This window comes from Bos grunniens, chromosome 11 (assembly GCF_055505025.1).
Source record: "Bos grunniens cultivar Pamir isolate PY7600 chromosome 11, Bosgru_T2T1.0, whole genome shotgun sequence".
In the NCBI taxonomy this organism is placed as follows: domain Eukaryota; kingdom Metazoa; phylum Chordata; class Mammalia; order Artiodactyla; family Bovidae; genus Bos; species Bos grunniens.
Genome location: NC_141175.1, coordinates 32816016 through 32841370, shown reverse-complemented (window position 1 = coordinate 32841370; position 25355 = coordinate 32816016). Strand labels below are relative to the sequence as shown.

At 39.4% G+C, this 25355-nt stretch overlaps 1 protein-coding gene across 27 annotated transcripts in view; it reads right to left on the bottom strand.

Moving 5' to 3' along the window:
• LOC147362829 (protein FAM228B) overlaps positions 1-25355 on the bottom strand; it is a 45961-nt gene that overhangs the window by 17842 nt on the left and 2764 nt on the right. For 5 of the 27 annotated variants that reach the window (XM_086325781.1, XM_086325784.1, XM_086325780.1 and 2 more), the window contains exons 3-10: positions 19649-19717; positions 17625-17816; positions 16823-16903; positions 10812-10899; positions 10440-10596; positions 6132-6236; positions 4032-4129; positions 1231-1527 (exon numbers count right to left, since the gene is read on the bottom strand). In XM_086325781.1, the coding sequence (XP_086181907.1) occupies positions 1421-1527; positions 4032-4129; positions 6132-6236; positions 10440-10596; positions 10812-10899; positions 16823-16903; positions 17625-17816; positions 19649-19717 (897 nt within the window). In that variant the 3' untranslated portion in view covers positions 1231-1420. Of the gene's footprint in view, positions 1-86; positions 691-1230; positions 1528-3745; positions 4130-6131; positions 6237-10439; positions 10597-10811; positions 10900-16822; positions 16904-17624; positions 17817-19314; positions 19408-19648; positions 19718-25355 lie in introns of those variants that run through there. The other 22 variants (XM_086325788.1, XM_086325787.1, XM_086325785.1 and 19 more) reach the window with 8 other exon arrangements.

The window sequence follows — 25355 nt, the reverse complement described above, 5'->3', positions numbered from 1 at the left end:
TGTGATTAAGACACAATAGATCTTAATTTCAAGGGATTTATGCCCCATCACCAAAAGACGGGCCCCTAAATACCGTATAATTTTACCTCCATCAACGTGACTGACTCGAGTTCTGGCCACTTTTCTAATTGTTCAGGCCCAAAATGTTTACCACAGTTGGACAGTTTTGTGGCAGCCATATATATAATACAATCCCTGAGGGGAGAAAGAGTAAATTGAGGAGATAGGCGAGTCCAGTTGAAAAAGTGTAGGTCTTTGAGCTCAGAGAGCGGTTAAACACTTCATAGTCTCGGTTAAGTAAAACAAAAAAATCCTCCAGCGCCCCTAAACCTGTTTCACAAAGTGGGTGACTAGTTAGGCTCCCTGACCTGCGGCCTTGCGGACCCAGCCAGGCAACGCCTCAGGGTCCGCCTGGGCCACACCGCGGAGGGGCTGCTGGAGTGGTCGCGGGCCTGGCCGCTCCCTGCCCCCCACCTCGAGCGTAGGGCCATCCGGAAATGGCACAGGGGACTGACCGTTCTGGGAGGGGGAAAGGGAGCGCCTTCTAAAAACAAGCTAAAGCCCCCTGTTTAGACCCCAACCCCTCTTCCTTCAATCCGCCTACGCCTCTTATCCACCCGGAAGTCAGCAAAGAGGGGAGCTCGGGCCCCCCACATCCTCAGCCTCGTGCCGCCCCAGCCCCTCCGCTCCAGCCGGCCTTCAACCGTCCAATCCTTTCAACCGTCCACCCTAGGTTTTCTTTCTTTTTTTTTTAAATAAAAAATGTAGGTCATGTAAAGTTTACTAAAGAGAATGTACCATTTACCTGTATGATCTAGGGCTACAAGTAGAAGCGCCCCTTTTGCCCAAGGAAAACCTAATTGTCTTCTCCTGCGCTCCAGATCCCGCCTACTGAGCTCCTGGGTGAGTGAGTGAAGTGGCTCAGTCGTGTCCGACTCTTTGCCACCCCTTGGATTGTAGCCCCCCAGGCTCCTCCGTCCATGGGATTCTCCAGGCAAGAATACTGGAGTGGGTCGCCATTTCCTTCTCCAGAGCTCCTGGGAGCAGGAGTCAAACTCAACATGAGCCAGAGGCAGACATGCAGACCCAGAATCAGCTAGTGGGTAATCAAAAGGAGTTTTTTAATTTTCTAAAGACTGTTGGGAAAACATAGGGAGACTATGTGGGTATGGATTTTCAGGGTGCCTGACAATTTAAGGAAAGAGCAAGTGAATTGAGGTGGGTGCTAAGTAAGGCAACAGTTAGTATTTTTATTGTATCTCTGAGGCAACATTTAACTCCTGTGGGAAATACATTTGCAATAACTGTCAATATATAGTACGGTCATTTCTTAATTATCATACAGACAATTGGACTCAAAGACAAAGTTCACTGCAGATGCTTTTCTTAGAGAACATTTCTTGAGTGCTTTCCTTGGTCCTCAATCTGAGCGCTTCCTGCAACAGATGGCTTCCTTTGAAGCAGCCTTCTTTTGTGTCCTCTTTGACCAGTCAAGGACCAGGGTGTGTACTCCTTGGTTGCTAAAACCTTTTGAAAGTGACAGAAGAGAAGAGGTAAGTGTGACTGATATAGGGATGAGGGGCTTCCCAGAGCAGAAAGAATTCCTCTGCTTAGCTGCGCTGATCTCCCTGAAGCCTAGTCCTCCTGTTGGAGCTAAGTGGCCTGGAGGCAGGGTCCCCTCTAAGCCTCCTGACTCAGCCTCTCCTCACTCCATCTGGATTCAAAAACATACAGAGATTCCAGTACAGAGCCAACCCTATTATAGGTGTGATAGTTTACTGATGTGGGATATGATCTGAGGGTCCTGCTTTCGGATGTCAGTATGTCTGGAGTGCTCATTTACACTAGGATTATTGTGATTTATAAAATACTAGGTTCCTTTCGTCCCTTCTCCTTTCAAACCTCTAAATCTTTGTCCTCCATCTTCACTGTCAGTTCATGAATGACCTTCCGATTTCATTGAGAAAATGAAGTAAACAGAAGTAAACAGTCTTCATTCACAAAATTCACCAAGGTGTCTTCATCTATATCCATGCATTCTGTGTCCTTCCTTCCTCTTACAATGACAGATTGTCCTGACCTCCAGTTGAGTCCTGGATTCTACCTCTCCACAGGTAAAGGGGATAGGGAGGGTAGAGAAATGGATGAGGGAGGAATTTTAAGTAGAGTTCTTGAGAGAGATGATATTGGTGCAGGGATCTGAGTGAGTGAGGCATGGAGAGATCCAGGGAAGGAGTGTTCCAGGCAGATAGAATGGCAGAAGCAAAAGCCTGATAAGGTGTGCCACAAAACAAGAAAAGGAACACAGTGAGTGTGGAAAAAAGGCAGGTGATAAGGGTGGAGAGGAGGCAGGTGCCCAGCTGTACAGGGGTTAGAGGACCCATTAAGGAGTTAGGATAAAATCCAAAGTGTGAGGCAAGCCATTAGGATTCCTGGTTTGGGGTAGGGGAGAATTTTGGTATAATAAACATTTCTAAAAGACTATGGTGCTGCATGAGAACTCATTATACAGAGGCAAGAGCAGAAGAAGGAAGACCAGTCAGGAGGCTAGTGCAAGAGGCCAGGTAAGACCACAGTGGCTTGAACCAGCGGCAGGACTGAGGAACTGAGAACTGAACACACTAACAGACATAAGCTAGAAGACATGGGAACTGAGGGAAAGCGAGAAATAAAAAATGACTCCTAGACTTTTATCCTGGGGCTCCTTCTTGGATTATGGCCCTATTCACTGAACTAAGAGAAACCTGACAGGAAGAGGGGCAGAAGTGCAAAAGTAAAGAATAATCTTTTTTGGAGCTGATTGTATCGAGATACCCAAAACTATTACAATACATAAGGAGGGTGTGTAAGGTATGATTACAAAGTAACTTGTATTTTTCCTCACTGTCCATTAAAACCTGTTGTGTTGGGTAGTTCTCCAGCAACTTCCTGTTTTATTTTCCTCACTGCACTTATTACTAGCTCAGTGATATCATATATTTGCTTATTTATTGTCCATCTTTCATCAAAATGTAAGCTCCTTGAGATCAGAGATTTATCTGTTTTTTACCTCTAGTCTTCAGCCTGTCAAATACCGCATGGTTCAGAATAGGTGCTTGTTAAAATTGAGGAAGCAAGCAAACACATGAGAGGGTATTAAAACATGACAAATAAAAGGAATGAAACCACAAATTTAAGTTTTTATACATTTATCATGAGTGAGTTAAAAAAGAAAAAAAAGGAGCTCCCTTATCCTTTAGGAGTAGGAGTGAGGAAACAGAAAAGAAGAATGATAGAAAGATTGACTGGAGACTCAGACTAGCAAACCATTTCCATGTTGATTTCTAACTGGGAGATGAGGAAATGGGCTGCGACTTCTCCAATCCACTCCTAAAAGAAGCTACGCTCCAGAGACTCGGGACACAAGGTGTAGAGAAGAAAACTGAAGGGCAGTAGCACCTAGGCCTAGAAGCAGTAGGCCAGGCTACAAGAGTCAAACGGCACCAATTCTAACCATAGTCACCTTAGACGAGAGGTGAACATCTATATTTCCATACATTTTACATTTGGGGACTTTTACTTTTCAAACCTTACTACTTTTAGTATATGGTCCTTTTGAAAAATTTTGCCTTTCTTGGCTAAATTAAGAGGAACAAAATTTGAGACATGGCTTGAGTGTGGTATCTGATAAATAGCAGAGAGATGATTGAGATGGTGGAGGAGTAGAAGAAGAGCAAAAACTCAGGAGAGGGAGCTAGGGAAATATACAGTCTGCCCTCCAGAGGACACTCCATTAGGCAGTACATGGAGTCTCACTCTCCATACCCCTGAATCAGGAAAACCTGCCTCAGTTTCTTCTACTCACTCCCTCACCCTTTCTTGGCAGTGGGGGAGGGTAGGGAGGATGGCCCAGTGCCTCCTGTCTTTGGGAAGCCTGCCATACAGAGTTGTTCCCAACTGCTCAGATTTTGGTATCAGCAGTTGCTGCTGTGTGTATTGCAAAATGGGACTACCCCAGCTCTCGCTGCATCCTGGTCCCAATCCCCGTCTACCTCCTAGCTCAAGGAAGTTCAAGGAAGAAAGGTGCTCTTTAGAGTTGGCTTCTTTGGAACTTGGATTCTTCCCTCCTGATAACATAGAAAGGATGACCCTGTGTTTGTGGAGAAAGGAACCAGAAAGGAAAGAATTCTATCAACTATAGCATTTAATATCTTATTTAAATTTGGGGTTGATGAGTTCTATATGAATTTATACATTTTTATGAAAAATAAACAGCATTACCTTGCTCTACTAACATTTTCATCCAAAATCTCATTACTGCTTAATCCAACAGCTGAGGGAGGGTCCTTTGGCATAAATGACCCCCACCCCCTTACAGACGTATACACTGTGCCTTCCCTGGGAAGGTCTAACTCTGTCAAAGACAAATATGCCTTTTCTACCTCGATGCTGTAATTGGGTGATGGTGGTGGTTTAGTCGCTAAGTCGTGTCTGACTCTTGCAACCCCATGGACTGTAGCCTGCCAGGCTCCTCTGACCATGGGATTTTCCAAGCAAGAATAATAGAGTGGATTGTCATTTCCTTCTCCAGGGGATCTTCCCTACCCAGGGATAGAACCTTGGTCTCCTGCATTGCAGGTGGATTCTTTACCAACTGAGCTACCAGGGAAGGCACACTTGGGATGATTCTCTAATTCATGGAATAAAATACAGTGTAATCTTCCTTCTTATTCAGGGAGATCTCATGAGTTTAAGCCTCTAGTTTACACCCCTACACATTCCAATGATGCAATATTTTCCTTCATATCTGAGTCATACTCTGCTATAAAAGATATTTAAGGACAAAACCTTTTATACAATATACAAAAACTAGGACTAAAATGTTTACTATTCTAAAACCTGACTCAAACAAGTGTGTATGCGATCATGGCAGTTACAGATTGTAGAGGAACTTACTCTTTCAGAGCCTAATATACAAGGGTGATGCTGAATCAGTCCATCTTTTAAGGACTTCAGCTGCCAAGTGAATAGGGCTTAGTTTCAATATTTCCTATTATCCCTCAATTTCAGTTCCCATGCAGAAGAGCAGCAAAGTGTTAAATGTACCTCAAGGACACTGAGAAGTCCACAATGGTCAGCACCATCTCTAACAGTCATCTGTTTCTACTTTAAATCTACTAAAAAGACCCTCATGAGGCAATTAGTTGTTCTCTCTGCTGGACATGCCAGAATCAAGCATTTCTAAAAGCCTCTGGCTTCTGCCACATTATATTTGTTAAAAAAAATCCTGAGTTTATTCAGAACAAGAAAAGGGAAACCCACTACAGCTTACTTTGTGGCTTTTTAGTAACAGAGAATTATAAGCCAACCTCCTAAGCTCCCTTCTGCCTTGCTAGGTTCTTTTTTTATTATTGTCAACAGTTTTACTGAGATATAATTTAGCACCATAAAATTCATCCATTTTATGTGTTCAGATAAATGATTTTCCTATATTTACAGAGATGTGTAACCACCACCACAGTCTAATTTTAGAACATTTTTGTCAGTCCAAAACCTCACCCTCACTTACAGTCACTTTCCATTCCCAACTCTAACACTGCTGCTTAGTCGCTTCAGTCGTGTCCGACTCTGTGCAGCCCCATGGACTGCAGCCTACCAGGCTTCTCCGTCTATGGGATTCTCCAGGCAGGAACACTGGAGTGGGTTGCCATTTCCTTCTCCAATGCATGAAAGTGGAAAGTGAAAGTGAAGTTGCTCAGTTGTGTCCGACTCTTAGCGACCCCATGGACTAACAGCTGGGTACAATATTGTAACAGTTACTACCTACCAGAACTAGTCCAAAATTTCATTTTTACCATTCCAATTCAATTAAAAATCTCCTAATTTTAACTTTAATATGAGTTGTTAACAAGTTTTTTCTGTATCTGTGCTTGTTAGTTCTGAACATGTCAGCTGTTTGTTCTTTAAAACCAGAAAAAGCTGAGCAAAGTTGCCATCTCACCCAGACACAGTGGTGGTAAATGTCTGATGTCTGGCTACAAGAGTCTGCTATATTCTTCAGGACTGACTCCAGTAACTTAAAATGATGGCAGGTGGTGGCAGTCAAGCATGTCAAATGAAAGAAGAACAAAGCCATGAAAGAGCAGACTTACTTATAATGAACTGCTTTATCTTCTTTTTGGAATTCCGGATGAGGAGTTCTTGCAGAGGGTTTCAAGTCAAAACTGCTTTCATTAAAATTCACTTTTATTTTTAACCTTTAACAAGATAACATGTGTGAGAGGATATTCAGAAAACAATACTAGCTTGCATTTATAGAGAAATTATTGTTATATATTGACCACTATGTATACTGTCCAAAATACCATTATTTCAAACTGGTGTGCATTCTTGGGTATTTAAGAGTTGCTGAAACTATGATAGAGATTGGTTTACTATTTACTGAGGACCTAGAATCAGGTAGGCAAGTTTAAAGTACTCCTTATATCCTGGAGCTTATACTCTAAGTTTAAAAAGAAGTTACAGAAATTGTGTCATTTATAAGCATAAATGTAAAATGCTTTTCCTAAGAAAGAACTCAAACACCCCATTTCTCAGTTTCTTTGCCATAAGGTGGCGGGCAGGTGACTTAGAGCCCTCCCATCTTGCCTCAGCTCAAGACTGATTGGAAGGATGATACCAGCCCTGTGAGGAGCATCCACTTCTGGCACAGATTACAGCAGAGCTGGTGGGGTTCTAGGCCAACAACTGGAGCAGCAGCTTCCTGGTTCTGCCATTCTCTGACACAGCAGAAACAACATACCCCTTGGTCAGTCAGTTCTACACTGTGATTTGGGGAGCTGTTTCTGAAATTTGAGCCCTGTTTCTTACAACTTCCCAGTGATTTTGTGAGTGGCATAAGTCCCCAATGAATCAATCCTTTTCTGGGGGAGGGGGAGATTCAGTTGTCTAAAATCAAGAGCCATTATCCCAACTAACATACCCAGTACCCCAGCTTGCAAATAGCCACACAAAGAATTAATGGAAAGGATCAGTCTGATGCTGACTTCGTCAGAATGAACCTTCCTAGAGAGTGTGGACTTTGAAATATGTTTTGAGTAAAAGAAATTGCAAGCATAAAGCATTACTCACAAGAGGACAAAAGGGTTTCCTGTGTTAATATGTCTGAGAAGGGCTAATGCAGTGGCTCATTTGTCCCCAGGAACTTTCTTAGGCAAGGCTATCCTTGAGAAGAACTTGAGATAAGAGTAAATACTAAGGGAACCAAACGATAATGAAAAGGCTGGATGAGAAGGGTATTATCGGATAAGACCTTCTCAACTACCTCTGCTTTTGCTCAGAGCAAACTAAGTATGGGCAGGAATGTCCTTAGTCAACAAATCCCATGGCTTCCTCTCAGTTCGCTACACTCCAGAGTATCTGGCATAGAGTGATCCTTCTTGTCACTTTTTCCTCTCCTGACATCTGTGGCAAACCACAGACTGCTGCTTCTGTCTCCTTTTCTTCTTCCCATCTCCCAAATTTTATTGCACAGCCTTTCATCTCAGTATTTTTCTTTTTCCCAGTATTCTCTCCTCAGCCTATCTAATCCATTCTTATCCTTTCTCATTCCAAAGTGAATAACTCTTTTAATAATCCAACCTCAAATCCCCTTCTCTCTTGAGCTGTAGTCTCACTTTTCCAACAACCTGTAATACATCTTTATCTGAAAGGACCACAAGTGTATAAAACTCAGAATAAACAAAACTAAATTCATCAACTGCACTTCTGAATCTGCTCCTCCTATATTCCATCTTATGCTGATAGCACCTCCATCCTCCCAGTGGCCTGTTTTATACATCAGAGTCTTCCTTGAGCTCCCCTCCTCCCTGTTCACCATATCCAAACATTACTTCATCAGTCTATGAAACAAACACTGATTTTGGCTCACTCAATTACTATCCTCAAGGAATTTACAGTACATGTATGTGTGAAGTGAAGTGAAGTGAAGTCACTCAGTCATGTCTGATTCTTTGCGATCCCACGGACTGTAATCTTCCAGGCTTCTCTGTCTATGGGATTTTTCCAGGCAAGAGTACTGGAGTGGGTTGCCATTTCCTTCTCCAGGGGATCTTCCTGACCCAGGGATCAAACCCAGGTCTCCTGCGTTGCAGGCAGACGCTTTACCCTCTGAGCCACCATGTATGTGTAATAGACACACATATATATATATGAACAAAAATATATATAATAATGGCTGACTAGAAGCTTGCTCTAAAGCAGTGATCTTTAAGCAGTTTTGTTTATACACTCCTAAAAGAGTTTTGAAAAACCACATAACCCCTCGGATATTTTAAAGCTGACACCTACAATTTTTCATTATAAGTTTAAATAAGTTTGTTTCTTGTTAACAGATTTTAAAAATATCAACTGTCCCTTAAAAGTCAAATATTCATTAGGATAAAATGAGTGTGGGCCTTACTAGCAATGAAAATTTTAAGATATTGTTTGATAAAATAGATTTTAACCACCATATTGAATAAGGCACACCAAATCTAAAGCAATCACATAAAACTGTTATAAGAGAATTATAGCTAATATATTTTGAAATTCTGGCTGTACCAAAAAACATTTCAGTTATACTTTAAAAGAAGCATCACTAAATTATATAGCTTCAACCATCCAAATTCAAAGCAACCCAACACAGACAAGTACCCCAGTTCTATAGCATGCCTTTAAATCAATGAATTAGTTAAAGTAAAATAAAATATATATGAAAGGCCTGTGGGTTAAGTTTTCCTGCTTCATCAGTAAAGTCTCTAAAAAGCCACTATTTTTATTTGCTCCTTCATTCGATATCTTAAAATTTTTACACATAGGTTGAAAAGTATGCTTTTCTTTTAAAAAGTGGGATAAGTAATATCGATGCAGGCTTGTTCTCAGGCAGATCAACTTTTGGGAAGAGTACCTACAGACTTATGAATCTGGAAGCTGAGTCTCTTAAAATTGCCCGTGCCTATGTATACTTTGGAAAGTCTTTACAGACCGTCACTATATATTTTGAAATTCACAATTTGAAATTCAGTGCTTTGAGGAATCTACTTACTGTAAACAACTAGACCTTGGATAAAATGTACCCTTTGAGGTGTCACTAGTCTCACAAAAAAAAGAAGGGTCTTGAAAAAACACACACATTCACACACAAATGTAGCACAGGCTAGAGATATGGGAAGCTAGGGCCATAATGGTGGGCAGCAGGGGCATGTGGAATAACAGATAATGACCCCTGAGGACAGATGGAAACAACAGAGCTAACGGAATACTGAGCCCTGTCTGGGCCAGCTGTAAGGTGGGGACACTACACTTGAGAGACGCCACACTGAGCCCAGACCTTTGAAGAGAGCTAACTAGGCCCAGGTTGATAGCATCCCAGCTACCAGCAAAGGAAGAAACAGAAGCAAATCCTCTGTGTAGAAGTTTCCCCAATTTAGGCCAATAGGACACTCAAGATAAAATTAACTCAAAAATAAAATTCACTAAGCATATGAGAAAGCAAACCATTATAATTGAGAGTCAGTGGGGGAAAAGATTCAGCATCCTCAAGAAATACAGAATTTGGAATTATTAAATATAGAATGCAGAATAGCAATGTATAAAATGTTTAAAGAAACTAATAATCCAATCACCAAGATAAAACAGTAAGAGCCCATTAGGAATGAATAAGCATATGGAGTGGGGGGAGAAAATTTTAAGAAATTAAAATTTTAATATTCCACACAGTAAAAAAAGAATTAGAAAACAGGAAAATATAGCCAAAGAAATTACTGGACTTTCCTGGTGGTCCACTGGTTAGGAATCTGCTTGCCAGTGCAGGGGACATGGGTTTGATCCCTGGTCCAGGAAGATTCCACATGCCATGGGGCAACTACACCCATGCATCACAGCTACTGAAGCCCTAGAGCCTGTGCTCTGCAACAAGAGAAGCCACTGCAATGAGAAGCACACTGCAGCTAGAGAAAGCCCGTGTGCAGCAACAAAGACCCAATGCAGCCATAAATAAATAAATTTTAAAATTAAAAAGTAGAGTCATAGATGTAGAAAACAAACGTATGGCTACCAGGGGATAAGGGGGAGAGGGATACATTGGAAAACTGGGATTGACACATACACACTACTATACATATAAAACAGATAACTAATAACCTACTATATGGCACAGGAAATTCTGCTGAATACTCTGTAATGGCCTATATGGGAAAAGAATCTAAAAAAAGTGAACATATGTATATGTGTAAATGATCCACTTTCCTGTATACCTGAAACCAACACAATATTGTAAGTCAAATATATTCCAATAAAAATTTTTTTAAAAAGAAAAATATTTTAAAGAAATCATAATTATGACAAAATTTATATCACTGTGTCAAGAAAGTCTTCAAATTCTAAAAGGTTCCTTAATTTCTACTATATTAATCATTTACCTGCTCCTTTTACAAAATTCACTTTCTATGTAGTTTGGAGGCAGTCTAATCCACTCATTTGGAGTCATTAAATGCCTTGAATTAGAAATTCCTGGGAATCTGGAATGCAGTTTGGCCTTCTCAACCTCTTTAAATTCTTTCATTGTATATATTTTGCCTGTAGGACAATTAAAACCTAAAATTAGCACTCTTAAATGCAACTGCCATTGCTCTTGGGTTATGAACACAGAAGTCGCTCAGTCGTGTCTGACTCTGCGACCCCATGGATTGTAGCCCACCAGGCTCCTCGGTCCATGGGATTTTCCAGGCATGAATACTGGAGTGGGTTGCCGTTTCCTTCTCCAAACCACATAACAATTAGAAACTAAGTACCAGTCTCACACTGAAGAAGAATTCTTTTCCCATCATCTTTGTCATATTGTGCCTTTTTCAAAGGGTCACGAAATGGTGGGATGGTAACCTATAAGAAAAACAGTTCTTTGAGGACTGGGTTGCAGGTCTTTTTTGGTCTATTCTACACATCCATGTATGGCTCTTATGCCAGAAGAATCAAGATTACAGTATCTACAAACAAATGGCATTCTAATTATTATATATATGTATGTAACACATTACAAAGAGATGAGGGCACTCCAATACACTTCCAAGCAAGGCTTTCCAGCCAAAGAAGCATGGTAAGCTCTTGTTTTAATAGCCTTTTCAGATTATTGTGGATATTCTTTTAGATATTATACCCAAAATCCACAAGTGGCATTTTCTTAAAGGTTAGTGATGATGTGGAATCTGAAACCATATCAATGAGTTATTCAAACTTTGCTACATTAAAATTCATTGACCTATCTTGAACTCTGAATGGATCTTTTATCCATATCATTAACTGGTGATTTAGAAAAAATTAGATCACTGAGTTATATGAGGTCTTCCAAATGTTAATACATTTCATTATATAATAATCACATTCATTAATATCATTACCAATGTATCAGTAAAGTCTTTGAGTACTGGGACACTGTCACACTGATGATAGTATGATTTTTCAAAAATTCAAATTTTTGAAAGCTCACATTTTATCATTGGCAACAAATACCATCAGTTGTTTCTCTTAAAGCAGTAGACTCACCTCAGTAATTTTCTAGAAAATGTCTGCCAAATATCCAAGACTTAATAACCAAAGTCTATAAGTAAAAGTGGAGAAGGCAATGGCACCCCACTCCAGTACTCTTGCCTGGAAAATCCCATGGACGGAGGAGCCTGGTAGGCTGCAGTCCATGGTGTCACTAAGAGTCGGACAGGACTGAGTGACTTTACTTTCACTTTTCACTTTCCTGCATTGGAGAAGGAAATGGCAACCCACTCCAGTACTCTTGCCTAGAGAATCCCAGGGGCAGAGGAGCCTGGTGGGCTGCTGTCTATGGGGTCGCACAGAGTCAGACACGACTGAAGCGACTTAGCACGCACGCACGCATGCATAAGTAAAAGTGATGTTCCATGAAAAACAAAATCAGCCAGTTCAGCTCATAATTTAAACAATCATACTGTATTTCAACACACAGAAGTATTCTTTGCATACTTCCCATTTCATCACACAGAGTATTAAAAAGGCCAAGATCTGAGGTGAGGAGGGATAAATCAGGAGTTTGGGATTAGCAGATATAAACTGCTAGATAAAAAACAGATAAACAACAGGGTTGTGCTACACAGCAAAGGGAACTATATTCAGTATCTTGTAATAAACTATAATGGAAAAGAATCTGAAAAAGAATATATATATATATATATAAGTGAAAGTGAAGTCGCTCAGTCGTGTCCGACCCTCAGCGACCCCACGGACTGCAGCCTTCCAGGCTCCTCTGTCCATGGGATTTTCCAGGCAAGAGTACTGGAGTGGGGTGCCATAAAAACATATATAAATCACTGCCATATACCAGGAACTAATATATAACATTGTAAACCAACTGAACTTCAATTTTAAAAAAGTGGGGGTAAGACTTCAGCTCAATTCAGTTCAGTTCAGTCGCTCAGTTGTGTCCGACTCTGCGACCCCATGAATTGCAGCACGCCAGGCCTCCCTGTCCATCACAAACTCCCGGAGTTCACTCAGACTCACGTCCATTGAGTCCGTGATGCCATCCAGCCATCTCATCCTCTGTCGTCCCCTTCTCCTCCTGCCCCTAATCCCTCCCAGCATCAGAGTCTTTTCCAATGAGTCAACTCTTCGCATGAGGTGGCCAAAGTACTGGAGTTTCAGCTTCAGCATCATTCCCTCCAAGACTTAATAAAATTAATAATGTTTACTGTTTGATCAAGGACATTCTTAAGTGAAACTGAATTGTTTTTTTACTGTGAGTGCATGACAGTGAAGAATATGACTACTAGTTTAATTTGTGACGCCAACTTAAGTAGTTCTAAGGTACTAGCTGTTTTACCCAATGCTGTTTTTGCACCATCAGTGCAAATATCAACATAATGAAAAAAAGCTGGTAATATTTAGCACTATTATGAAAAGTTTTGGCCTAATGGACCCCCTAAAATGGTTTCAGGGCTATCAAAGTTCTTGTACCTCACTTTGAGAACTGCTGATATAACCTCAAATTGATCAGCTTATCTTAAGAGGTCACCTATCGGCTTCATTTAGAAAGTCATCATGGTGAAAGAACAAAAGGAAATTTTGGTATCAGGAAGATCCGGTTTCAAATCCCAATTCTCACCCTTACTAGCTATGTTACTAGTTAATATGTCTAAGGGTCTACCTCTAAATTCACAATTTAACTCTGACCTATAGACAGTAGCATCTATATATACCCCAATTTGGGCAACAATTTAAAGATCTGCTTTGCCCTGCAAATGCCAGCAGGGCATGTCTATGATTCAAGGTAAGCTTTTTGTCTTATTTTGTTTAACGATATCCACTACTAGCAAAACTGTGAAAAAACTAGATTCTCTGGAAGTGTTAGTCACTCAGCTGTGTCTGACTGTTTGTGACCCCATGGACTGTAGCCCACCAGGCTCCTCTGTCCATGGAACTCATACTGGAGTGGGTTTCCATTGCTTTCTCCAGGGGATCATCCTGACCCAGGGATTGAACCCAAGTCTCCCACATTGCAGGCAGACTCTTTACCGACTAAGTCACCAGGGAAGCCCAAATTCTTTGGAGGGGGTGCAAATTATGTAACCATTCTGGAGGACAATTTCATGATATGAATCAAAATCACATATAACTTTTAACTCAGCAATTCTACTACCAGCACCTTATCCTAAGGAAAAAATCAAGAAATAAATAGTTAAAGGGATGTTCATCATACCGTTGTTTATAACAGCAATAGGTCAAAAACAATCCAGAGGTTCAAAATACGGAATATTAAAAAAAAAAAAAAAAGATGGTATAGCAAAATTGTGTATGAGTTTAGAAATACACTTGTACTCTGGTACTGACAGCTGTGCAACCTTCTGGACAGATCACAGCCTTGTTGTGGCGAAGGGGCTTGCATAACTCACTGAAGCTATGAGCCATGCTGTGCAGGGCCACCTAAGATGGACCAGTCATAGTGGAGAGTTCTGACAAAACGTGGTCCACTGGAGGAGGGAATGGCAAACCACTGCAGTATTCTTGCAACAAGAACCCCATGAACAGTATGAAAAGGCAAAAAGATATGACACCAGAAGATAAGCCCCCCAGGTTGGAAGGTGTCCAATATGCTACTAAGGAAGAACAGAGGGTAATTACTAATAGCTCCAGAAAGAATGAAACAGCTGGGCCAAAGTGGAAACAACGCTGGGTTGCAGATGTGTCTGGTGGTGAAAGTAAAGTCTGATGCTGTAAAGAACAATATTGCATAGGAACCTGGAATGTTAGGTCTGATGAATCAAAGTAAATTGGATGTGGTCAAGCAGGAGATGACAAGAGTGAATATCCACATCTTAGGAATCAATGGGCAAACTTAATTCAGATGACCATTATATCTACTAATGTCAACAAGAATCCCTTAGAAGAAATGGAGTAGTCCTCACAGTCAACAATAGAGTCCAAAAAGGAATACTTGGGTGCAATCTCAAAAATGACAGAATGATTTCAGTTCGTTTCCAAGGCAAGCCATTCAACATCACAGTAGTCCAAGTCTATGCCCCAACCACTGATGTCAAAGAAGCTGAAGTTAATTGGTTCTATGCCCCAACCACTGATGTCAAAGAAGCTGAAGTCGATTGGTTCTATGAAGACCTACAAGACCTTATAGAACTAATACCAAAAAAAAGATGTCCTTTTCATCATAGGGGATTGGAATGCAAAAATAGGAAGTGGTTGTCTGAGGATGCTTTACAAATAGCTGAGCAAAGAAGAGAAGTGAAAGGCAAGGGAGAAAGGGAAAGATACACCCAACTGAATGCAGAGTTTCAGAGAATAGCAAGGAGAGATAAGAAGGCTTACTTAAATGGACAGTGCAAAGAAGTAGAGGAAAACAACAGAATGGGAAAGGCTAGAGGTCTCTTCAAGAAAACTGGAGATATCAAGGGAACATTTCATGCAAGGACGGGCATGATAAAGAACAGAAATGGTAAAGATCTAACAGAAGAAGAGATTTAAAAGAGGTGGCAAGAATACATAGAACTCTACAAAAAAAAGGTCTTAATGACCCAGATAACCATGATGGTGCGGTCACTCACCTAGAGCCTGACATCCTAGAGTGTGAAGTCAAGTGGGCCGTAGGAAGATTACTACAGACAAGTCTAGTGGAGGTGATGGAATTCCAGTTGAGCTATTTGAAATCCTAAAAGATAATTCTGTTAAAGTGCTGCACTCAATGTGTTAGCAAATTTGGAAAACTCAGCAGTGGCCACAGGACTAGAAAAGGTTAGTTTTCATTCCAATCCCAAAGAAGAGAAGTATCAAAGAATGTACAAACTAGTACACAATTGTGCTCATTTCACATGCTAGTAAGGTTATGCTAAAAATCCTTCAAGCTAGGCTTCAGTGGTACATGAACCAAGAACTTCCAGATGTACAAGCAGGGTTTAGAAAAGGCAGAGGAACCAGAGATCAAATTGCCAACATTCACTGGACCACAGAGAAAGCAAGGGAATTCTAGAAAAACACCTACTCCTGCTTCATTGACTACGCTAATGCCTTTGACTGTGTGGATCACAACAAACTGGAAACTTCTTAAAGAGATGGGAATACCAGACTACCTAACCTATCTCCTGAGAAACCTGTACGTGGGTCAAGAAGCAACAGTTAGAACTCGACATGGAACAATGGACTGGTTCAAAATTGGGAAAGGAGTACAACAAGGTTATATATTGTAACCTTGTTTATTTAACTTCTGTTATGACCAACCTAGACAGCATATTAAAAGGCAGAGACATTACTTTACCAACAAAGGTCTGTCTCGTCAAGGCTATGGTTTTTCCATTAGTCATGTATGGATGTGAGAGTTGGACTATAAAGAAAGCTGAACGCTAATGAGTTGATACTTTTGAACTGTGGTGTTGGAGAAGACTCTTGAGAGTCCCTTGGACTGCAAGGAGATCCAACCAGTCCATCCTAATGGAGATCAGTCCTGAGTGTTCATTGGAAGGACTGATGTTGAAGCTGAAACTACAATACTTTGGCCACCTGATGCAAACAGCTGACTCATTTGAAAAGCCCCTGATGCTGGAAAAGACTGAAGGCAGGAGGAGAAGGGGACGACAGAGATGAGATGGTTGGATGGCATCACCGACCCAATAGACATGAGTTTGAGTAGACTCCGGGAGTTGGTGATGGACAAGGAGGCCTGGCGTGCTGTGGTCCATGGGGTTGCAAAGAGTTGGACACGACTGAGCAACTGACTGAACTGAACTGATGCAGAGTACATCATGTGAAATGCCAGGCTGGATGAATCACAAGCTGGAATCAAGATTGCCAGGAGAAATATCAACAACCTCAGATATGAAGACAATACTACTCTAATGGCAGAAAGCGAAGAGGAACTAAAGAGCCTCTTGATGAGGGTGTAAGAGGAAAGTGAAAAAGCTGGCTTAAAACTCAACATACAGAAAAACTAAGGTCATGGCATCCAGTCCCATCACTTTATAGCAAATAGTCGGGGAAAAAGAAGAGACAATGACAGATTTTATTTTCTTGGGCTCCAAAATCACTGAGGATGGTGACTGCAGCCATGAAATTAAGACACTTGCTTCTTAGAAGAAAAGCTGTGGCAAACCTAGACAGCATATTAAAAAGCAGAGACATCACTTTGCTGACAAAGGTCCATATAATCAAAGCTGTGGAGATGGGACATGATTAAGATGTTACAGCATTCACAGGGAATCACTGAAGGACTACTTACATATTAAGACTGTTCAAAAACATAAACCACATAATGCCAAAGTTAAAATTAGAAATCTACCTTCAGAAAATTCGGGTTCTCTCTGTTCATGTAAAAAGGATCATACTCTTTCGGATCATAATGCTCTATAAATGCATTTCCCTGTAGGAAGGAACCACACATAAGAATAAGAGGTGCACGATTAATTTTGAACATAACAAGATTCAAGAGTCAAATACACAGTTCCACTGTTATGCTTTAAAATGGTATCAATGACAAATGCAAATGGAATGGGAAGACCAAACTGGATTTATGTAAGTAATAATAATGTATAATTATACATTATAATGTATAATTATACAATAAATATAATAATGTATCTAAGTAATAAATATCATAGTGATAGAAGGAATCTAATTAAAATTTGCAAGATTTTAATAAAAGGTATTAGAACACTAAAAGATTTAGGAATTTGTTTTTAGATACTCACTAGTCAAACATCTCAGCTCTCTTTTAAATGCCAGAAAAACAGAAATATTTTATAGCCTTGTAAATAATCAAGCTCCAGAATTAAAAAAAAAAAAAAAAAAAAACACACATCTTGAACATAGACTCCAAATTTTTTAACTGGTATGTAAAATTAACAATTACATACAGAAAAAAAAAAGAAAAATGATTCTAATGTTCACATTTAAATACAGATCTAACCCTTTACCTCCATCCTTTGCACATGCCCTGGATTTAAGAATAATGTATGCTATGATAGAGTATAGATTATACATAAACAGAGTTGGCAAGGGTAGGCTGTTTGGATGATTATAAATAAAAAAGATAATTACAGTTTTTGAGCAACTGAAAAAAATAACAAATGAATCCTTAGTACCTTTTTATTTACATATTTTAAAAAACCATCTAATTCTTCTTGTCTCCTTTTTTTAATCTTCTTATATGAAGTAACTTTTTCTATAATTTTCTTCTGGAGAGGATCTGCCACATGGTCAACCCATCTTTTATACAATATCTCTTTTCTTCTTGCATTTAGGAAGTCGTGATGTTTTAAACACTTATCTAATTCCTGGTAAACAGTGATAGGAAAGACAAATATATTATCTTAACGTTTTCTTGTTCCAAAATTTAAATTTAACTTATATTCATAAGAATAATCCACAAAAGCACCCATTAATTAAATCACTACATTGGCTTCTAATGTGTGACACACACAATACTGGAAACAAAGAACACATGAATAAATTAGATAATATACCTGCTCTTCCTGGAAGACAGACTACAAAACAGATCTACGAAACAATGGTGGGAGGGACAATGTACCAAGAGATACATGGGGCTCAGTGTTCACTGCATCATTACAGTAGCCAAGAGGTAGCAATAACTTCAGTGTTCATCAACAGATAAAAGTATAAAGAAAATGTGATATATACATATAATGGAATATTATACAACTATAAGAAGGAGTGAAATTCTGACACATGCTACAACATGGATGAACCTTAAAAACAATATACTAACTGAAATATGCCAGACACAAAAGGACAAATAGTTTAGGACTCCACTTATATGAAATAACTAGATTAGGCAAACTCAGAGAGACAGAAAATAAACCAGAGGTCACCAGAGTCTTGCAAAAGAAGGGATGGGGAGTTACTGCTTAACAAGTACAAAGTTTTGTTTGGGGTGATGAAAAAGTTTTAGAAATAGATAATGGTGACAGTTGTACAACATATCAATGTAACTAATGTCACTGAATTATACATTCAGAAATGGTTTAAAAAGCAAATTTTATGTTATATGTATTTTACCACAATAGAAAAATAATCAACTTTTTTCTTCTTTTGGTCACACTGTGCAGCATGCAGGATCTTAGTTAGTTCCCCAACCAGGGATAAAGCCCATGTCCCCTGCATTGAGAGTACGGAATCTTAACCACTGGGCCATCATCAGAGTCCCAATAAAAATTTTAAAAGATTTCCAAATTGGTAGACACTTGGGATAGATCTTAAAGAACAGAGTTATTTTCAACTGCCCTGGCCATCCAGTGGTTAAGACTCTGCACTTCTTCTGTAGTGGGGCACATGTCCAGTCCCTGGGTAGGGAACTAAGATCCCATAAGCTGCTCATTGTGGCCAGGAAAAAAAAGACAAGAGTGAAAAGGCCGAACTGTAGCACAACCTGGTACAAATGGCAAGTACCCTGCAAAGAAAATGCCTAAATCAGGCTATAAAACTAAATCATTCTCAACAAAACTTCTCATACACCTTTCACCTAGCAAATGAAATCATGTGATTACTAGGATCAACAACATGAAATTTAAAATGAAAACAATAAAGTACTAAAAACCCTGAGACCTTTTCCAGGTAATATCCCTCCCTAACTTCAGGTCATAGCACATCTCTACCATTCTCAGTGAATAATTCCTTTCCTTTTTAAACAACTCCAAAGAAAATTCTTAAAAACAAAAATAGGCTGCCCACTCCAGAGTTTAGTACACGTCACATGGACATTCATCTTGTCTTATAATTAAGCCCATCCTGCTACAGTTAAAGCCTTGTTCTTACCTAGGTATTCCTGAGTAATCATTCATCAGTGTGTTCCAATAACAGCTCTTAAAAATAGACAGGGTTTCCTAGAGGTCCCACTAAAATGAAGAAACAACTGAAGAGGAAACTTTTATAAGGTATCTATAAAAGAATCCCCACAAAGTATAGAAAGTGAAGAAGTAAATTAAAGCAACCTCAGAGCTCTTTAAGGTCAATCCTAAAGGCTAAGGAGTGTTTCCATTATTTTCTAAAATTTTTATAATGACATCTAAAATAGAAAAACTACATCTACATCTAAAATAGGAAAACAAAATTTAATTTTTAACTGACACATTTTGTAGCCAATTCTTACCTTAATTATATAATTTTCTCTATATAATATTGATTGAATAGCTGTATCAACATCTTCCTTAGCTAATACCTAAAATGATAGAATAAAATTTTGAAAATCAAGTATTAAAAAATTAAATTATTAATACTACCTAGATTAATAATATTTTATGTGACCTATATATCCCTGGGAAGTTCTCTGTAAATCCCAATTTTTCTACCTCAAATCATATCATCAAGTACTTTGTAAAGAGTATTTGAATCTTTCTACTCTCAGCTACATTTTACTCTAGGAAAGAAAAATAACTCAGATCACAGACATTTTGATTCCCAACATGGTCAAATGACTTGCCCAAAGTCACACGGTACCCATCTTTTTTCACATCCTATAAATGATACAATCAGGCCTCTAATGGAATTCATTTACTCATTAATGAATTTTATTTGATTATACTTAGTCATTTATGGGCTTCCCTGGTGGCTCAGTGGCAAAGAATCTGCCTGTAGTGAGTGAACTCACATCTGCCAGGAGATGTGAGTTAAATCCCTGGGTTGGGAAGATTCTCCTGGAGAAGGAAATGGCAACCCACTCCAGTATTCTCGCCTGGAAAATCCAATGGACAGAGGAGCCTTGCAGGCTGCAGTCCATGTGGTCACAAAAGAGTTGGACACAACTTAGCAAATAAACAACAACCCTAGTCATTATAGCTATCAAATATTGATACTTTTTATGAACAAGCCACATTCTCAATATTTTAAGCCAACACAATCTTCCAGAAGTAGTTCATAAAATCAAGTTTTTCCATTTTCATAACAAATCTTCCTCAATTAAACATCTGCCAGAAAATGCAAGAGGCTGATATCTAACATACATGTGGATGTAATTAAAGATACCAAATTATACAGTTACTAATGGCTAAAAAGAGCAAATTTTATGCTATAATATTTCTGCAATGGAAAAAATGATTAATAATAAAAGAGTCCCAAGGTGGGAGACATTTGGGGTGACCTTTGAAATCCTCTCATAATTACACACACACAAAATAAATATTCTCAAATGACCTGTCATTGGAATTAGTTGTCTTCAGTTCCACTATATGTATTTTCCAGAAAGAAAGAAGAAAGAAAGTCACTCAGTCGTGTCCAACTCTTTGTGACCCCATGGACTGTAGCCCACCAGGCTCCTCTGTCCATGGAATTCTCCAGGTAAGAATACTGGAGTGGGTTGCCATTTCCTTCTCCAGGGGATCTTCCCAACCTAGGGATCGAACCCAGGTCTCCTGCATTATAGACAGGCTCTTTACCAACTGAGCCACCAGGGAAATCCCTGAAATTTTCTACAACAGATTAATAAAATCTTAAAATCTAAGAACTAACCTTCCCCATTAACACACAAGGAAATTAAGGCTCATCAGAGGTAAGCAAGAAGTAACCAGAGGTAACCAGAAGCCTAGAAAATCCTGCACTGAGCCCAGAATTCAAACTCAAATGTGTCTAACTCCAAATTAATTTTCTTTGTCCTTTCCGCCTCACAGAGTTGCTATTTCTAGCAAATCTACTGTTCTCAAAACCAAGATGAGTACCAATATATTAAAACAATCACCTGAAGACATTGAAGACTAAGCCAGAGAAGGAAGAAACTAAAGGGGAGTCAACACTTGGAAAAACAGAATAGCGCTGGAAAATATTTCAGTCTAACAGCAGGCATCAATCATAGCTAAAGGAGGTGGCTCAAATACAGATAAAGATACACAGTTTTACAGATTTCAGAATTAGAAGACAAGAGTTCAGGGCAACCATAGCAGCAAGAAAGTAAAAGGAGAAATGCCTGAAAGGAGAAAGCCATAGACTGAACGCCACAAATTCTGCAGACCAAATCTCTAGTAGACCCTTGAACTACATATGCACACAATAAAAACTCTAGGCAGCCCAGCTAAAGCTAAAAAAACTAAACAGTGATTTCATTTGCTGCCAACTGCAGGAGAAACAAAGTTTAGAGTTCATGTTCAGCCAAGTAAACTGTCTGCTAAAACAAAAGTTCAATATTAATCAGAGGAACATGACAGATTCCAAACCCTTTGCAATATAGCATTCATAATGTTCAAAATCACTAAATTGCAAATGTGACCCATACTTCAAAAAGAAATACAATCTAATGGAAATCAACTCTGAGATGGCCCATATGTTGAAATGAGCAGATAAGGATTCTAGGTCAACTATTATAGCTATGTTTAAGAAGTTAAAGGAAAATATGCTCATAATGAATAGAAAAATGTCAGCAGAAAAAGAGTGAAAAATAAACAAGTGAAAAATATTGTTCTTAAATTAAAAAAAAAAAAAACTTAAATGGCTTAATAGCAGATTGAAGATGACTTTAAAAGAGTCAGTGAACTTGAATTCAAATCATTAGAATTTATCCAGTCTGAAAAACAGAAATAAGACTGGAAAATGAATAAAGTTGCAGTGAGTTATGAGACAACAGCAAAAGCTTGGACAAGGTGATAACTGGAATTCTAAATAAACAATGGCTGGGATGAAAACCACTACTTTCAGACAGAATAGTAGGGAACAGATTTACCCTCTTACCTTAATGAATATAGAGAAAGACACTGGATATCAGGCTATGAAAGACAGTCGCCCCGGAGATACAGAAAACAAGGTAAACCCTAAAATAGCTCATTAGTGCCTGGAGAGGATTTCCAGACTGTGGTGCAGAGAGGAGGAAGTGACTGAAGTGAGGAAGGGCGTTGGGAGTCTGGGAAGGCTACAGTTCATAGAGCACAGTACCAGAGGGAAGAAAGTCACACAGAGAAAGAGTTTGGGGGATCTGCAGATGATTAGATCTGTAGAGTGTCCCCCTTGAGACTTCAGGTGAATGCTGAACACTGTATGCTGTGCTGTGCTGCTGTGTTGTGCTTAGTCGCTCAGTTGTGTCTGACTCTTTGCGACCTCATGGACTGTAGCCCCCCAGATTCATCTGTCCATGGGATTCTCCAGGCAAGAAGACTGTAGTGGGTTGCCATGCCCTCCTCCAGGGAATCTTCCCAACCCAGGGACTGAACCCAGGTCTCCCAGATTGCAGGTGAATTCTTTACCTTCTGAGCCACCTGGGAAGCCCTGACCACTGTAAGCATGTGGGGAAACTACTCAAAGAAACACTGTGCAAAGAAGTACCTGAAAGGATTAGGGAAACAATCCCTAGAGGTCACAAATCCCAGGAGTTATTCCTCTTAACAATCAGCCAGAGTGAAAAACTTTATGGTATGCAAAGCATAGAGTTAAAACTAGCCACACACGAAACACCACTGCAGTTCTACCTAACAAAGCTTGGTGGCAAGACATTAAAAAAAAAAAAAACAGATTGTGTCTGAGTAACTTAACTGCATCCCAGAACAAATCTAAGACCATCTATTGACAATAAAAAATATCTAGCACTCAACAACAAAAAATTCACAATGCCTGGTATCCAATTTAAAAAATCACCAAGCATACAAAGAAGCAGAAAAATTTGACTAATAATGAAAAGAAGAATCAATCAAAACTATCCCAGAGGGCTTCCCCGGTGGCCCAGTGGTTGAGAGTCTGTCTTGCAAAGCGGGGGACACAAGTTGATCCCTGGTCTGGAAACATTTCACTGCTGCAGGGCAACTAAGCCCATAGGCCACAACTACTAAAGCCCATAGGCCCTAGAGACCATGCTCTGCAACAAGAGAAGCCACCACAATAAGAAACCCATGCACCACAACTAAAAAGTAGCCTCCACTTGCCGCAACTAGAAAAAGTCCTGGTAGAGCAGCAAGGACTCAGGGAAGCCAAAAATAAATAAGTAAATAAAGCTTTCAAAATAAATAAAATAAAATTTTTAAAAAATAAATAAAAATAAAAACTACCTTAGAAATGACACAGATAATATAATTATTAGACCAAGACATTAAAATAGTTCGTAAGTTCAAAATTGGAAAAGGTTGACTCCAAATTGGAACCAACTGGTTTCAAACTAGGAAAGGAGTACATCAAGCCTACTGTCACCTTATTTAACTTATATGCAGAGAGCATTATGTGAAATGCCCAACTGGATGAAGCACAAGCTGGAATCAAGATTTCAGGAAGAAATATCAATAACCTCAGATATGCAGATGACACCACCCTTATGGCAGAAAGTGAAGAAGAATTAAAGAGCCTGTTGATGGAAGTGAAAGAGGAGAGTGGAAAAGGTGGCTTAAAGCTCAACATTCAAAAAATGAAGATCATGGCACCCGGTCCCATCACTTCATGGCAAATAGATGGGGAAACAATGGAAACAGTGACAGACTTTATTTTCCTGGGCTCCAAAATCACTGCAGATGGTGACTGCAGACATGAAATTAAAAGACCCTTGCTCCCTGGAAGAAAAGCTATGACAAACCTAGACAGCATATTAAAAAACAAAGACATTACTTTACTGACAAAGGTCTGTATAGTCAAAGCTATGGTTTTTCCAGTAGTTATCTATGGATGTGAGAGCTGGACTATAAAGAAAGCTGAGCTCCAAGAATTAATGCTTTTCAACTGTGGTGTTGGAGAAGACTCTTAGAGTCCCTTGGACTCTAAGGAGATTAAACCAGTCAAACCTAAAGGAAATCAGTCCTGAATATTCATTGGAAGGACTGATGCTGAAGCTGAAACTCCAATACTTGGCCACCTGATGCAAAGAACTGACTCATTAGAAAAGACCCTGATCCTGGGAAAGATTGAGGGCAGGAGAAGAATGGGACAACAGAGGATGAGATGGTTGGATGGCATTACCGAATTGATGGACATGAGTTTGAGCAAGCTCTGGGAGTTGGTGATAGACAAAGAAGTCTGGAGTGCTGCAGTCCATGGGGTTGTAAAGAGTCAGACACGACTGAGCGACTGAACTGAACTAAGTTTAGGAAACTAGAAGAAACAGCAGACATTTTGAGACAGTGAAGAGTTCTTAAAAGACCTCCTACAAACTTTAAGGATGAAAACTATAATGTCTGAAATGAAAAATACACAGACAAGCTTAACAGCAGACTGCTATTCCAAAAGTAAAGATTAGTAAACAAAATTATAAGAACATAAGCTGTCCAAAATGAAACGCAGGAGGGAAAAGTCTGAAAAAAATTAACAGGTAATCAGAGGGCTATGGGATAGATGAGATAGCTTTCAAGCAGATGATTAAAAGTATAATTTTATTTTCCAAAAGGAGAGGGGTAGGATAGAAAAATATTTGAAGAGGGAATGGCTGAGAGTTTTCCAAATGTGTTGGGAACTATACGCCCACTGATACCAGAGGTTCAGTGAACTCTAAACAATAGAGAAATTGGAAACTTCATATGTTGCTGATGAGAATGTAAAATAGTACAGTCACTGTGGGAAGCAGGCAATTCCTCAAAAAGTTAAACACAGAATTACCGTATGACCTAAGCAATTCCATTCCTAGGTTACACATCCCAAGACAACTGAAAATATATGTTCACACAAAAACTTGTATACAAATGTTCATAGCACCATTATTCATAATAGTCAAAAAGTAGAAAAAAATCTGAATGCCCATCGACTGATGGCATCCATATATTGGAGTATCATCTTGCCATAAAAAGGAAAGAAGTAGTGATACATGCTACAACATGGATGAACCCTGAAAACAGTATGGTAAGTGAAAGTAGCCAGACACAAAGGACAACATACTATATGATTCCATTTGTATACAAGGTCCAAAATAG